This window comes from Oncorhynchus nerka, linkage group LG26 (assembly GCF_034236695.1).
Source record: "Oncorhynchus nerka isolate Pitt River linkage group LG26, Oner_Uvic_2.0, whole genome shotgun sequence".
Lineage (NCBI taxonomy): Eukaryota > Metazoa > Chordata > Actinopteri > Salmoniformes > Salmonidae > Oncorhynchus > Oncorhynchus nerka.
Genome location: NC_088421.1, coordinates 46,349,723 through 46,367,728, shown reverse-complemented (window position 1 = coordinate 46,367,728; position 18,006 = coordinate 46,349,723). Strand labels below are relative to the sequence as shown.

The following is an 18,006-nucleotide window of genomic DNA, read 5'->3' as shown; positions in this document are numbered from 1 at the left end:
AGCTTGTGAAAGTCTATTTTGACCTGTTTTTCATGTCTCTCTTTCAGTTCCTGAAAAGACACTTACAGTCAATAAAAATACAATTGACATGAAGAACCTGTTTGGACATGATAGATTACAGAAGACCGTTGAGTCTCACTAAAACATCAACAGATTGGAATGAAATATCAATTAGAGTACAGTACCTCATTTTAGTATTACTTTATTGAATTCTCTTGTACATGTAAATATAAACATCAAATGAGGAGGTGGGTATTGTATGGGTTTTCCTCGTCCTCTTTATCTGTAGAGGAGAGGCGAGAAGGATCAGAGGACCAATGCATATCAAATGAGGAGGTGGGTATTGTATGGGTTTTCCTCATCCTCTTCATCTGAAGAGGAGAGGCGAGAAGGATCAGAGGACCAATGCATATCAAATGAGGAGGTGGGTATTGTATGGGTTTTCCTCGTCCTCTTCGTCTGAAGAGGAGAGGCGAGAAGGATCAGAGGACCAATGCTCAGCGTGGTAAGTGTCCATGGTTTTTTAATAAGAGAAACTAAACATGAACAAAATACAAAACAATAAATGTGGCAAAACCGAAACAGTCCTATCTGGTGCAGAGAACACAAAGACAGGAAACAACCACCCACAAAACCCGACACAAAACAAGCTACCTAAATGTGGTTCCCAATCAGAGACAATGATTAACACCTGCCTCTGATTGAGAACCATATCAGGCCATACATAGAAACGGACAAACTAGACACACAACATAGAATGCCCACCCAGCTCACGTCCTGACCAACACTAAAACAAGGAAAACACACAAGAACTATGGTCAGAACGTGACAGGTATACTCGTTAATGTATGTGTGCTGTTGACATTATTAATTATACTTTTAAAATTGTAATTATTAGTTGTATTACTCTGGGGCTGAAGTCCTCTCCAAAGCCCTGTGATATGCCTCTATAATGACATTATTACTCTGGGGCTGTAGTCCTCTCCAAAGCCCTGTGATATGCCTCTATAATGACATTATTACTCTGGGGCTGAAGTCCTCTCCAAAGCCCTGTGATATGCCTCTATAATGACATTATTACTCTGGGGCTGTAGTCCAGAGCCCTCTCCTCTAAAAGCCCTGTGATATGCCTCTATAATGACATTATTACTCTGGGGCTGAAGTCCTCTCCAAAGCCCTGTGATATGCCTCTATAATGACATTATTACTCTGGGGCTGTAGTCCTCTTCAGAGCCCTGTGACATGCCTCTATAATGACATTATTACTCTGGGGCTGTAGTCCTCTTCAGAGCCCTGTGACATGCCTCTATAATGACATTATTACTCTGGGGCTGTAGTCCTCTTCAGAGCCCTGTGACATGCCTCTATAATGACATTATTACTCTGGGGCTGTAGTCCTCTTCAGAGCCCTGTGACATGCCTCTATAATGACATTATTACTCTGGGGCTGTAGTCCTCTTCAGAGCCCTGTGACATGCCTCTATAATGACATTATTACTCTGGGGCTGTTGTCCTCTTCAGAGCCCATGCTTCTAGAATGACATTATTACTCTGGGGCTGTAGTCCTCTTCAGAGCCCTGTGACATGCTTCTAGAATGACATTATTACTCTGGGACTGTAGTTATCAGACCTGAGGATAAGATCCAGATGAAGACAGTTAAGAATAACAAACGGTTATTACAAAAACAGGGGGCAGGCAAACGACAGGTCAAGGGAAGGCAGAGGTCAGTAATCCAGGGCAGAGTCCGTAAGGTTCAGGACTGCAGGCAGGCTGGGGATCAGTCTTGTTCTGAGCACTGGCAGTGAAGGCGGCGACGAACACGGAGACGTCAGGGACCATGGTGTGACGCCAAAAGCGTTGTCGCACAAAGGCCCGGGTCTGACGGGAACCAGGGTGACAGGCAAGCCTGGAGGAACGAGCCCATTCCAGGACCGTGGAGCGGGCAGCATCTGAGGTAGGAGGAATGGTCTCTGGGTCCGAGGGTGTAGATGTGGGGCTAAAGAGGCATGAAAGTGTGTCCAGGAGATGGTGAATTTGAACCGGCCCACTGAGCTTGCCTGGAGTTGAGACGCTTGGCGATACGAAAATATTCCAGGTTCTTGTGGTCCGTCCACACTATAAACGGACGTTCCGCCCCCTCTAACCAGTGTCTCCTCTCCTCCAATGCCATCTTCACCGCATGCAGTTCTCGATTCCACACATCATATTTCCCCTCTGTGGCATAAAGACGATGGGAGAGGAATGCGCATGGATGTAGCTTAAGGCCCAGGGCAGAATGCTGGGACAGGACGGCCAGCACTCTCGCATCCGAGGTGTCTACCTCCACCACGAGCTGACGGGACGGATCCGGTTGGATCAATATGGGAGGGTTGGTGGAGAGGTGCTTCATGTGAACGGGACCTTGGAAGAGGTGGGTGCTCTTACCTTTCCTGGATCCATCTGCACAGTCCCAGCAGCTTTCACGTATCCAAGGAAGGAGATGATGGGAATCACATTTTGCAGCTTTGACAAAAAGCTAGTTCTTCATGAGATGCTGGAGGATCTGTCGGACGTGGAAAATGTGTTCTTGAGCTGAGCGGGAAAAGACGAACACAAACCAGTTCAACATGTCACGGAGAACATCATTAACCAAGGCCTGCAACACAGCAGGAGCATTGGTCAGACCGAATGGCATCACCAGGTATTCACAGTGTCTGCTAGCAGTGTTGAAGGCTGTCATCAATCAATCAATCAAATGTATGTATTTATAAAGCCCATTTTACATCAGCCTATGTCCCAAAGTGCTATACAGAAACCCAGCATAAAACCAGAAACAGCAAGCAATGCAGATGTAGAAGCACGGTGGCTAGGAAAAACTCCCAAGAAAGGCAGGAACCTAGGAAGAAACCTAGAGAGGAACCAGGCTCTGAGGGGTGGCCAGTCCTCTTCTGGCTGTGCCGGGTGGAGATTATAACAGTGCATGGCCAAGATGTTCAAGTGTTCATAGATGACCAGCAGGGTCAAATAATAATAATAATAATCACAGTGGTTGTTAGAGGGTGCAACAGGTCAGCACCTCAGGAGTAAATGTCAGTTGGTTTCTCATAGCCGATCATTCAGACTTAGAGACAGCAGGTGCGGTAGAGAGATAGTCGAAAACACCAGGTTCGTGACAGGGTAGTACATCAGGTGAACAGGTTAGGGTTCCATAGACGCAGGCAGAACAGTTGAAACTGGAGCAGCAGCATAGCCAGGTTGATTTGGGACAGCAAGGAGTCATCATGCCAGGTAATCATGAGGCATGGTCCTAGGGCTCAGGTCCTCTTAGAGAGAGCATACTTAAATTCACACAGGAACCTAGCCCCCCGACACATAAACTACTGCAGCATAAATACTGGAGGCTGAGACAGGAGGGGTCAGGAGATACTGTGGCCCCATCCGATGATGGTATGTCTGGTAAGACGAAGGGTGGGGGTGTGTGTCTTTTTGTCAATAACAGCTGTAACGGCCGTTGGTGGAAGAAGGTGAGGACCAAAGCGCAGCGTGGTACATGTTCGTCATGTTTATTCCAAACTGAACACTAAAAAGCAAAACAACAAAGAGACAAGCGAAACAGCTCCGTCAGGTGCAACACACACTGAACAGAAATTAACTACCCACACCACACAGGTGGGAAAAGGCTACCTAAGTATGGTTCTCAATCAGAGACAACGATAGACAGCTGCCTCTGATTGAGAACCACACCCGGCCAAACAACACAGAAATCCAAAACATAGAAAATGAACATAGAATGCCCACCCTAGTCACACCCTGGCCAGGGTGTGACAACAGCTGGTGCGCGATGTCTAATATTAAAGAAGTCTCGAGAACAGCGGCGTCTGGTAAGACATGGGGCGGAGGACTATGTATTTTTGCAAATAACAGGTGATGTTGCACGATATCGAAGGAAGTCTCGAGCTATTGCCCGCCTGAGGTAGAGTACCTTAAAGTATGCTGTAGACCACACTATCTACCAAGATAGTTCTCATCTATATTATTTATAGCCGTCTATTTACCACCACAGACTAATGCTGGCACTATGACTGCACTCAACCAACTCTATAAGGCCATAAGCAAACAAGAAAATGCTCACCCAGGAGCGGCGCTCCTAGTGGCAGGGGACATTAATGCAGGCAAACTTAAATCAGTTTTACCAAATCTTTACCAGCATGTCAAATGTGCAACAAGAGGAAATCAATTCAAGACCAGTTTTACTCCACACACAGAGATGCGTACTAAGCTCTCCCCAGCTCTCCATTTGGCATATATGACCATAAGTCTATCCTCCTGATTCCTGCATACAAGCAAAAACTAAAGCAGGAAGCACCAGTGACTCGCTCAATATGGAAGTGGTCAGATGACGCGGATGCCACGCTTCAGGACTGTTTTGCTAGCAAAAACTGGAACATGTTACAGGATTCATCCAATGACATTGAAAAGTAAACCACCTCAGTCATCGGCTTCATCAATAAGTGCATCGACAATGTCGTCCCCACTGTGACCGTACGTACATATCCAAACCAGAAACCATGGATTACAGGCAACATCCACACCGAGCTAAAGGCTAGAGCTGCTGCTTTCAAGGAGTGGGACACTAATCTGACCGCCTATAAGAAATCTTGCTATGCCCTCAGCCGAACCATCAAACAAGAAAAGATGCTCGTCAGATGTAGCAGGGCTTGAAAACTATTACGGACTACAAAGGGAAAGCCAGACGCAAGCTGCCCAGTGAGCCTGCCAGATGAGTTAAATGCATCGTGGAAAGCAGCACTGAAGCATCCACAAGAGCACCAGCTGTTTTGGATGACTGTGATAAGGCTCTCGGTAGCCAGTGTGAGCAAGACCTCTAAATATGTTGCTAGTTGTTTAAATAAATGTTTTTGCTAGTTGTTTAACTAAATGTAGTTGCTAGTAGTTTATCGAAATGTGTTGCTAGATTTTGAACAACATTTGTTGCTAGTTGTTGAAATAAATGTGTTGCTTGAGTGTTGCCTGTATATGGTTCATTACACATGTATTTGATAAGGTAGGAGGAGTATAGTAAGATAGTGAGTACAGTAGGATATCTCACAAGAGTGGAACAAAGCATGCAGCTCCAGAGTAATAATGTCATTATAGAGGCATGTCACAGGGCTCTGAAGAGGACTACAGCCCCAGAGTAATAATGTCATTATAGAGGCATGTCACAGGGCTCTGAAGAGGACTACAGCCCCAGAGTAATAATGTCATTATAGAGGCATGTCACAGGGCTCTGAAGAGGACTACAGCCCCAGAGTAATAATGTCATTATAGAGGCATGTCACAGGGCTCTGAAGAGGACTACAGCCCCAGAATACAGCTCCAGTAATAATGAGTAACAGCCCCAGAGTAATAATGTCATTATAGAGGCATGTCACAGGGCTCTGAAGAGGACTACAGCCCCAGGTAATAATGTCATTATAGAGGCATGTCACAGGGCTCTGAAGAGGACTACAGCCCCAGAGTAATAATGTAATAGAGGCATGTCACAGGGCTCTGAAGAGGACTACAGCCCCAGAGTAATAATGTCATTATAGAGGCATGTCACAGGGCTCTGAAGAGGACTACAGCCCCAGAGTAATAATGTCATTATAGAGGCATGTCACAGGGCTCTGAAGAGGACACAGGGCTCTGAAGAGGACTACAGCCCCAGAGTAATAATGTCATTATAGAGGCATGTCACAGGGCTCTGAAGAGGACTACAGCCCCAGAGTAATAATGTCATTATAGAGGCATGTCACAGGGCTCTGTCAAGGGCTCTGAAGAGGACTACAGCCCCAGAGTAATAATGTCATTATAGAGGCATGTCACAGGGCTCTGAAGAGGACTACAGCCCCAGAGTAATAATGTCATTATAGAGGCATGTCACAGGGCTCTGAAGAGGACTACAGCCCCAGAGTAATACAACTAATAATAATTCAAATATAAAAATTATAATTAATAATGGCAACAGCACAAATACATTAAAGAGTTGTACATGTAGAAGAGAATTCAATAAAGTAATACTAAAATGAGGTACTGTACTCTAATTCATATTTCATTCCAATCTGCTGATGTTTTAGTGAGACTCAACGGTCTTCTGTAATCTATCATGTCCAAACAGGTTCTTCATGTCAATTGTATTTTTATTGACTGTAAGTGTCTTTTCAGGAACTGAAAGAGAGACATGTAAAAACAGGTCAAAATAGACTTTCACAAGCTGTTTAACATCCTGTGTGACTGTGCTGTACAAACAGGATGCTGCTCCTCGGACACATTCAGACATCAACTGTGTCGGTCAGAGAACACGTTGCAGATCTACATTCATTTCTTCATTGTCTGTGGGACATTTTATTGTTTCTTTACTTTTGGAACCAAACTAACCATTAAATATTTACTCCAGTGACCTTGAGATACAATTCAACTGCAGGGTGAAAGGAAAGAACATTGGAACAACCAAAAGGTATGAACTGCTGTTAGTTGACAAACAAGGAGGAACCCATCTGACAAACAACAAGAAGACGAGAGACTCCATACTGTTTACAGTGTTCATAAGGGTTTTACTGTATCAAACCAGAAGACGAGAGACTCCATACTGTTTACAGTGTTCATAAGGGTTTTACTGTATCAAACCAACGTTCTACAGATATCCACCGGAACCAAACTATTCTGACAATTATCTCAGTAGATTTGACTGACGTTGGAAGAGATGAGATCTATGTTTTCCCACCCTGCCATCCTGTTCCTGTGGATTCAGAGTTCTAGTGGATGGATGCATCCTAAATGCCAGATTTATGACAGTAGTGAAGACTTTGGACACTTTCCCACCTGGATCTGCAGCCACATACCTCATCATGCAGAACGTTACACTGCTGCCTGTCAAGATGTCACAGCCATCGAGGAGGATCTACTTGGACTTCCCCCTAATATCAATACCCTCTGCATATATATGACACATGGTGAAAATAGATCCATGTCTCTGGGCTTTTTCTCTAAGTTTCAGGATCTGGAGTACCTGTACATTAAGGGCTGTTTTACTCAAATCCTTCCATCTGGGAACAGTCACCTTCCAAATCTGCAACATATGTACTTAGGTAAATGGGGAATGGACTCAGATTGCTGTGATTGTCATATTGGGCCCCATACATTCAGAGATCTCGTCAAGCTGAGTCATTTGACTCTTTGGAGTTATAGACTATCAGCAATGTCCCCGGAAGTTTTCCATGGCATTCCTCAGTTACAAAGTCTCATCATTAGGGAACCCTGTTTAGAAGATTTGTCAGAGATAGCATGTAGAATTATGAATATTAAGTCACTTGTTAGCTTATATGTAGACGCAACAAACATACAATCGTTAAACATTTCGAACTGCTCCGTCTTAAACACCAACGAAAGCATGACACCTCTTTTTAACAAGCTAGCAAGGGTTGACTTATCATTTGGTGAAATAACACATATAGAGGAAGGTTCACTGGCTTGGCTCCAGAACCTCACAAGGTTAAGAGGGTTTTCAGCCAGGAAGTCCTACTGGACCTTCCCCTGTCTGGGATAAAACAAATCCAGGTCTTCAGTTGCTATGGGATCAATGTCATTGATATTGAAAGTATCTGTAATGTAGTGTTTTTGCTTTCAATCAAGAAAATATTTGTAAACAATGCCAATACAAGCAGCCTCTCCATGTCCAGTGTTGAATTGTGCACTGGGCTAGAATATATGTATTTAAGTGTACCTTTGTCTTTCCATCCTACTACCCATTTGGAATGGAATTTTATTTCCAGTCTCAAAAACCTTAATCAATTTAAAATAGACGGCCTGGAAGATAACAGACTTGATATTTGCTCCTTCCAAAAACAACCAATAACATGGTTAACAAATCTCACTTTAGGGTTGAAAAATCAAATGCTTTTTGCTAAACAATTTATCTGTCTTGTTAAGCTGCTGTATCTGGATATACAACAGAATTTAATTTCAAACATTGAAGACTTTGCTTTCCTGGGATTGACAAATCTGGAGTCCTTGGACATTACAAGTAATAAGATAACACAGATAAATGCAAACACATTTTATGGTTTACATAGTTTGACATGGTTAGACCTCAGGAACAATCCACTTATTCACAACATTGAGGCGATGTCTTTCACACACCTCATGTCTCTTAGACAAGTGTTTCTCGGGCAAGTGAACAATCCACTAACAGAACCTGTGATCAAGCTGAATCTGACACTTATATTTGGAGGAATTCTGAGTCAACTGACTCATCTGTACATTAGTTCAGCTATGAGGCCAATGCAGTTGACTATCGGCAGTAACATCACATCTAAACAGAACCTGAGTCTCCAGCTCAAAGGCCAGACGGTGTCATTTCAAGACTGTGACAGACCTTTCTTTCAGTCTGTAACCCATCTTCATGCTGATGCTGAAGAATTCCTTTGTGGATCTGAATTCATGGGGAAGTACTTCACGTCTGTGGAGACATTTGACTACAGATCGAAGCTTTCAGCTAAAAGGGTTGATTTATCATCAATTAATCAGCTGATTCACCTGAGGAAACTGACTCTACGAGAGGTGGATCTTTTAATACAGCGTTCTGCCGACATCATTTTTCACAACTTGACCAAACTGGAGGTTCTGGAAATGTACCACTGCAGGATTTATTCTTTAGAGGGGAGTTTAACTAAAGACTTGAAATCTTTGAAAATATTGTATTTTCATATAGAGAACATTTATAATGTATTCTACAGCTTTACTGAACCTCTCTCTAGCCTTAAGTATTTGATACTTCCTCAGATCCAGATTTTTTGCAGTTGTGACAATGCTTGGCTCATTACATGGGCAAAGGGGTACAGGCAGGTTGAAGTGATCATGCTTGGTCCGTATGCTAAAACCGGTATGTATGCTTTGGAGGACTTGATATGCTTGTCGGACAATGGAATAGACACACCTAATTTTGTCAAGTACACAGAAGCCAACTGCACAACAGAGGTTGGCTTTGTGCTCTTTGTTGCGACTGGCCTGGGAGTCTTGTTCTTCATGCTGGTGGTGTTGGTCCATAACCTGGCCGGCCCCTACCTCCTCCCCCTCTACCACATCACCCTTGGCTGGCTGTTAGAAGCCATGCGATCCAACACCAGGGGGCGCTATCACTACGATGCGTTTGTCTCCTATAGCGGGAAGGACGAGCACTGGGTGGTGGAGGAGCTGCTACCTAATCTGGAGCAGAGGGGTCCTCCTTTCCTGCGCCTCTGTCTGCACAGCAGGGACTTCCAGCTGGGGAAGGACATTGTGGAGAACATCACAGACAGCCTCTACCGGAGCCGCCACACCCTCTGCCTAGTCAGCCGCCACTACCTGCGCAGTAACTGGTGCTCTCTGGAGATGAAGCTGGCCACCTACAGGCTGCAGGTGGAGCAAAGGGACATCCTCCTCCTGGTCTTCCTGGAGAAGATCCCCCCTCGCCGGCTGTCTGCCCACCACAGGCTGGCTCGCCTGCTGAAAACCAGGACTTATCTGGACTGGCCCCAGGACCCCCATCAGCACCAGGCATTCTGGGACAGACTGTGGGCTAAACTGAAACCTCAGACTGAGCATGAGATCAGAGGTTGATGTTGAACCTTGTGGCCTGAAGCTAGACATCAGCGGTTGATGTAGAACCTTGGGTATAGAAATTTGACTTCAGATGTTGATGTAGAACCTTGTGGACTGAAATGTGACATCAGATGTTGATGTAGAACCTTGTGGACTGAAATGTGACATCAGAGGTTGATGTAGAACCTTGGGTATAGAAATTTGATTTCAGAGGTTGATGTAGGACCTTGTGGACTGAAATGTGACATGAGAAGATGATGTTTAACCTTGTGGACTGAAATGTGACATCATAAGTTGATGTAGAACCTTGTGGACTGAAATGTGACATCAGATGTTGATGTAGAACCTTGTGGACTGAAATGTGACATCAGAGGTTGATGTAGAACCTTGGGTATAGAAATTTGATTTCAGAGGTTGATGTAGGACCTTGTGGACTGAAATGTGACATGAGAAGTTGATGTTTAACCTTGTGGACTGAAATGTGACATCATAAGTTGATGTAGAACCTTGTGGACTGAAATGTGACATCAGATGTTGATGTAGAACCTTGTGGACTGAAATGTGACATCAGATGTTGATGTAGAACCTTGTGGACTGAAATGTGACATCAGAGGTTGATGTAGAACCTTGTGTTATTGCAGATGCAATGTTGACACATATGTTGAGCTGTTTGAAATTTGTTTTGTCAATTCCTTTTAAATGCTCTGTCTGGAGTGTACTTTTTGCGATTCATCTGAAATTACTTTTAATAGCCTTATTTAAATTGCTCATAAAAAAGCCTAAACATTTTATAAATTCCCAAAATGTTATCAGATCCTATTTGTATTTTTAAACACCTAATTGCTAACACATATCTTTGTTTGTATATTTGTTGCTAAGAGGAACTGAAAAAGGGTGTGACTACTGTGTACTGCAGTGAATGACAAAACATAAATGTCCAATGACTATGAAGCAGTTATTAATGACTATACATGAATGACCAATGACCATGAAGCAGTTATTAATGACTATACATGAATGACCAATGACCATGAAGCAGTTATTAATGACTATACGTGAATGACCAATGACCACGAAGCAGTTATTAATGACTATACATGAATGACCACGATGCAGATATTTTATTTGAACATCGATCGAAGAGATTTGTACAGAAATGTTGTTGATAGTTGTTTAATTAAATGTTGTTGCAAATGTTTTAACTAAATGTGTTTGCTATTTGTTTACCAAAATGTAATTGCTAGTTGTTTAGCTAAATGTAGTTGCTAGTTGTTTAACTAAATGTGTTGTTAGTTGTTTAACTAAAATGCAGTAGCTAGATGTTTAACTCAATGTGTTGCTAGTTGTTTAACTAAATGTAATTGCGAGTTGTTTAGCTAAATCATGTTGCTATTTGTTAAAATAAATGTGTTGCTATTTGTTCAACTAATTGTAGTTGCTAGTTGTTAAATAAATGTAGTTTTTAGTTGTTTAACTAAAGGTAGTTGCTAGTTGTTTAACATTTTGTAGATGCTAGTTGTTTAACTAAATATAGCTGCTAGTTGTATAACTAAATCTAGTTGCTAGTTGTTTAACTAAATGTGTTGCTAGTTGTTTAATTAAATTTTATTGCTATTTCTTTAACCAATTGTAGTTTCTATTTGTTTACCTAAATGTAGTTGCTAAGTGTTAAACTAAATGTAGTTGCTAAGTGTTAAACTAAATGTGTTGCTAGTTGTTTAACTTAATGTGTTGCTAGTTGTTTAACTTAATGTGTTGCTAGTTTTTTAACTGAATGGGTTGCTAGTTGTTTAGCTAAATGTGTTGCTAGTTGTTTAACTAACGGTGTTGCTTGAGTATAGCCTGTATATGGTTCATAGCACATATATATGATACATGTCTAAACTCCTGGGCTTGCGGAAGGGTACCCCTTTCTGGACAATGAAGTCATTTCTGCGCAATATTGGAGGTAACATAGTTTTATTTAATTATTTCATTACTGTTCATGCTTTAATATATAGGCATTCATCCGAAATGTTGGAAACTGTCTTCTGTTTCCGTTTTTAAATAAATAGCATCCCTGCATTAGAATAACTCATTTTATTGTTCTATTCTAGAATGCCTCCATATTCTCTATTCTATAAACTCTTAGATCTGACACATGCAGAACAGATAACTGTCTCTAACTGAGGCCAGCTTTCAGCAGCTTGTCCAGGCTATCAATGCTCTGACTACAGTAGACCACAGAGTAAGCTTGATATGTCTGGTTAACCACCATTATCATGGTATATGATGGAGACTCCAGCATTATCAGTTCTAGTCACAGATAAGCATCATCCCTCCAGCTAAAGGTCAGGTCTTCCGCGGTGGTAACCTCGCCTGAGACCTGAAGAATTATCCTACTAGAGTTCTAGGCTTGAGTTCTGTTTTAATTTCATCTTTATTTTACCAGGTAAATTGACAGAGAACACATCTTCATTTACATCAACAACCTGGGGAATAGTTACAGGGGAGAGGAGGGATGAGCCAAAGCTGGGGAGAGTTAGATGGTCATGAGGTTCAGATTTGAAAATTAGCCAGGACATCGGGGTTAACACCTCTAGTCCAACATGTACAAATAACCTCAACTAACCTGTACCCCTGCACACTAACTCAGTACCTGTACCCCTGCACACTGACTCAGTCCCTGTACCCACGCACACGGACTAGGTACGTGTACCCCTGCACACTGACCCAGTACCTGTAACACTGCACAATGACTCAGTACCTGTACCCCAGCATACTGACTAGGTACCTTTACCCCTGCACACTGACTAGGTATGTGTACCCCAGCACACTGACTAAGTACGTGTACCCCTGCACACTGACTAGGTACCTGTACCCCTGCACACACTGACCCTACTGACTAGGTACCTCAGTACCTGTACCCCCCCACACACTGACTCAGTACCTGTACCCCTGCACACTGACTAGGTACCTGTACCCCTGCACACTGACTAAGTACGTGTACCCCAGCACACTGACTAAGTACCTGTACCCCTGCACACTGACTAGGTACCTGTACCCCTGCACACTGCCCTAGTACCTGTACCCCCACACACTGACTCAGTACCTGTACCCCTGCACACTGACTAGGTACCTGTACCCATGCACACTGACTAGGTACCTGTACCCCTGCACACTGACTCAGTACCTGTACCCCTGCACACTGACTCAGTACCTGTACCCCTGCACACTGACTCAGTACCTGTACCCCTGCACACTGACTCAGTACCTGTACCCACCACACTGACTTAGTACCTGTACCCTGCACACTGACTAGGTACCTGTACCCCTGCACACTGACTAGGTACCTGTACCCCACACTGACTCAGCACCTGCACCCCAGCACACTGACTCAGTACCTGTACCCCTGCACACTGACTCAGGTACCTGTACCCCCACACTGACTAGGTACCCCTGCACACTGACCCCTGCACACTGACTCAGTGACCTGTACCCCTGCACACTGACTCAGTACCTGTACCCTGCACACTGACTCAGTACCTGTACCCCTGCACACTGACTCAGTACCTGTACCCCTGCACACTGACTCAGTACCTGTACCCCTGCACACTGACTCAGTACCTGTACCCCTGCACACTGACTCAGTACCTGTACCCCTGCACACTGACTCAGTACCTGTACCCCTGCACACTGACTCAGTACCTGTACCCCTGCACACTGACTAGGTACCTGTACCCCTGCACACTGACTAAGTACCTGTACCCCTGCACACTGACTAGGTACCTGTGCCCCTGCACACTGACTAGGTACGTGTACCCCAGCACACTGACTAAGTACCTGTACTCCAGCACACTGACTAAGTACCTGTACCCCTGCACACTGACTAGGTACCTGTACCCCTGCACACTGCCCTAGTACCTGTACCCCGCACACTGACTCAGTACCTGTACCCCACACTGACACACTGACCTGTACCCATGTACACTGACTCAGTACCCCTGCACACTGACCCTGTACCTGACACACTGACACTGACTCAGTACCTGTACCACTGACTGTACCCCTGCACACTGACTCAGTACCTGTACCCCTGCACACTGACTCAGTACCTGTACCCCTGCACACTGACTCAGTACCTGTACCCCCTGCACACTGACTCAGTACCTGTACCCCCTGCACACTGACTCAGTACCTGTACTGTACCTGTACCCTGCACACTGACTCAGTACCTGTACCCCCACACACTGACTTACCTGTACCCCTGCACACTGACTCAGTACCTGTACCCCTGCACACTGACTCAGGTACCTGTACCCCTGCACACTGACTCAGTACCTGTACCCCAGCACACTGACTCAGTACCTGTACCCCTGCACACTGACTAGGTACCTGTACCCCTGCACACTGACTAGGTACCTGTACCCCTGCACACTGACTCAGTACCTGTACCCCTGCACACTGACTCAGTACCTGTACCCTGCACACTGACTCAGTACCTGTACCCCTGCACACTGACTCAGTACCTGTACCCCTGCACACTGACTCAGTACCTGTACCCCTGCACACTGACTCAGTACCTGTACCCCTGCACACTGACTCAGTACCTGTACCCCTGCACACTGACTCAGTACCTGTACCCCACACACTGATGACTCATTACCTATACCCCTGCACACTGACTCAGTACCTGTACCCCTGCACACTGACTCAGTACCTGTACCCCTGCACACTGACTCAGGTACCTGTACCCCTGCACACTGACTCGGTACCGGTACCCCAGCACACTGACTCAGTACCTGTACCCCTGCACACTGACTCAGTACCACTGACTCAGCCCCAGCACACTGACTCAGTACCTGTACCCCTGCACACTGACTCAGTACCTGTACCCCTGCACACTGACTCAGGTACCTGTACCCCAGCACACTGACACACTGACTCAGTACCTGTGACTCAGTACCTGTACCCTGACTCAGTACCTGTACCCCTGCACACTGACTCAGTACCTGTACCCCTGCACACTGACTCAGTACCTGTACCCCTGCACACTGACTCAGTACCTGTACTCCCACACACTGACTCAGTACCTGTACCCCAGCACACTGACTCAGTACCTGTACCCCTGCACACTGACTCAGTACCTGTACCCCTGCACACTGACTCAGTACCTGTACTCCTGCACACTGACTCAGTACCTGTACCCCTGCACCTGTACCCCTGCACACTGACCCCTGTGACTCAGTACCTGTACCCCTGCACACTGACTCACCCCTGTACCCTGTACCCCTGCACACTGACTCAGTACCTGTACCCTGCACACTGACTCAGTACCTGTACCCCAGCACACTGACTCAGTACCTGTACCCCTGCACACTGACTCAGTACCTGTACCCCTGCACACTGACTCATTACCTGTAACCCTGCACACTGACTCAGTACCTGTACCCCCGCACACTGACTCAGTACCTATACCCTGCACACTGACTCAGTACCTGTACCCCTGCACACTGACTCAGTACCTGTACCCCTGCACACTGACTCAGTACCTGTACCCCTGCACACTGACTCAGTACCTGTACCCCTGCACACTGACTCAGTACCTGTACCCCTGCACACTGACTCAGTACCTGTACCCCTGCACACTGACTCAGTACCTGTACCCCAGCACACTGACTCAGTACCTGACTACCTGTAACCCTGCACACTGACTCAGGTACCTGTGACCCTGTACTGCACACTGACTCAGTACCTGTACCCCTGCACACTGACTCAGTACCTGTACCCCTGCACACTGACTATTACCTGAACATGTACCCCCCTGCACACTGACTCAGTACCTGTACCCCTGCACACTGACTCAGTACCTGTACCCCCGCACACTGACTCAGTACCTGTACCCCTGCACACTGACTAGGTACCTGTACCCCTGCACACTGACTAGGTACCTGTACCCCTGCACACTGACCTAGTACCTGTACCCCTGCACACTGACTCAGTACCTGTACCCCTGCACACTGACTCAGTACCTGTACCCCTGCACACTGACTCAGTACCTGTACCCCTGCACACTGACTCAGTACCTGTAACCCTGCACACTGACTCAGTACCTGTACCCCTGCACACTGACTCAGTACCTGTACCCCTGCACACTGACTCAGTACCTGTACCCCTGCACACTGACTCAGTAACTGTACCCCTGCACACTGACTCAGTACCTGTACTCCCACACACTGACTTAGTACCTGTAACCCTGCACACTGACTAGGTACCTGTACCCCTGCACACTGACTAGGTACCTGTACCCCTGCACACTGACTAGGTACCTGTACCCCTGCACACTGACTCCCCTGCACACTGACTCAGTACCTGTACCCCTGCACACTGACTCAGTACCTGTACCCCTGCACACTGACTCAGTACCTGTACCCCTGCACACTGACTCAGTACCTGTACCCCACACACTGATGACTCATTACCTATACCCCTGCACACTGACTCACTGTACCCTGCACACTGACTCAGTACCTGTACCCCTGCACTGACTGACCTGTACACACTGACTCAGTACCTGTAACCCTGCACACTGACTCAGTACCTGTACCCCCGCACACTGACTCAGTACCTATACCCTGCACACTGACTCAGTACCTGTACCCCTGCACACTGACTCAGTACCTGTACCCCTGCACACTGACCTAGTACCTGTACCCCTGCACACTGACTCAGTACCTGTACTCCCTGCACACTGACTCAGTACCTGTACCCCTGCACCCTGACACACTGACTAGGTACCTGTACCCCAGCACACTGACTCAGGTACCTGTACCCCTGCACACTGACTCAGTACCTGTACCCCTGCACACTGACTCCCTGTACCCCAGCACACTGACTCAGTACCTGTCAGTGCACACTGACTCAGTACCCCCCACACACTGACTCAGTACCTGTACCCCTGCACACTGACTCAGTACCTGTACCCCTGCACACTGACTGACTCATTACCTGACTACTGTACCCTGCACACTGACTCATTACCTGTACCCCTGCACACTGACTCATTACCTGTAACCCTGCACACTGACTCAGTACCTGTACCCCTGCACACTGACTCAGTACCTGTACCCCTGCACACTGACTCAGTACCTGTACCCCTGCACACTGACTAGGTACCTGTACCTCTGCACACTGACCTAGTACCTGTACCCCCGCACACTGACTCAGTACCTGTACCCCTGCACACTGACTCAGTACCTGGCACACATGTACCCAGTACCTGTACACACTGACTCAGGTACCTGTACCCCTGCACACTGACTCAGTACCTGTACCCCAGCACACTGACTCAGTACCTGTACCCCACTGACACACTGACACTGACTCAGTACCTGTACCCCTGCACACTGACTCAGGTACCTGTACCCCTGCACACTGACTCAGTACCTGTACCCCACACACTGATGACTCATTACCTGTACCCCTGCACACTGACTCAGTACCTGTACCCCTGCACACTGACTCAGTACCTGTACCCCTGCACACTGACTCAGTACCTGTACCCCTGCACACTGACTCAGTACCTGTACCCCTGCACACTGACTCAGTACCTGTACCCCTGCACACTGACTCAGTAACTGTACCCCTGCACACTGACTCAGTACCTGTACCCCTGCACACTGACTCAGTACCTACCTGACTAGTACCTGTACCCCTGCACACTGACTCAGTACTGTACCCCTGCACACTGACTACCTGTACCCCTGCACACTGACTCAGGTACCTGTACCCCTGCACACTGACTCAGTACCTGTACCCCTGCACACTGACTCAGTACCTGTACCCCAGCACACTGACTCAGTACCTGTACCCCTGCACACTGACTCAGTACCTGTACCCCTGCACACTGACTCAGTACCTGTACCCCTGCACACTGACTGACCTTACCTGACTACCCCCCTGCACACTGACTCAGTACCTGTACCCCTGCACACTGACTCATTACCTGTAACCCTGCACACTGACTCAGTACCTGTACCCCCGCACACTGACTCAGTACCTGTACCCCCGCACACTGACTCAGTACCTGTTCCCCTGCACACTGACTCAGTAGCTGTACCCCAGCACACTGACTCAGTACCTGTACCCCTGCACACTGACTCAGTACTGTACCCCTGCACACTGACTCCTGTAACCCTGCACACTGACTCAGTACCTGTACCCCTGCACACTGACTCAGTACCTGTACCCCTGCACACTGACTCAGTACCTGTACCCCTGCACACTGACTAGGTACCTGTACCCCTGCACACTGACTCGGTACCGGTACCCCAGCACACTGACTCAGTACCTGTACTCCTGCACACTGACTCAGTACCTGTGACTCAGTACCTGTACCACACTGACTCACCTGCACACACTGACTC

General features: G+C 46.5%; 1 protein-coding gene across 1 annotated transcript; it reads left to right on the top strand.

Annotated features, from left to right (window-relative positions):
* Window positions 1-6,173: 6,173 nt before the first annotated feature.
* LOC135564786 (toll-like receptor 13) lies at window positions 6,174-11,674 on the top strand. The gene is given in 2 exon segments (XM_065010840.1): window positions 6,174-7,509; window positions 7,512-11,674. Coding segments are annotated over 2 exon segments (2,892 nt in total). The 5' UTR covers window positions 6,174-6,725; the 3' UTR covers window positions 9,620-11,674.
* Window positions 11,675-18,006: the final 6,332 nt, after the last annotated feature.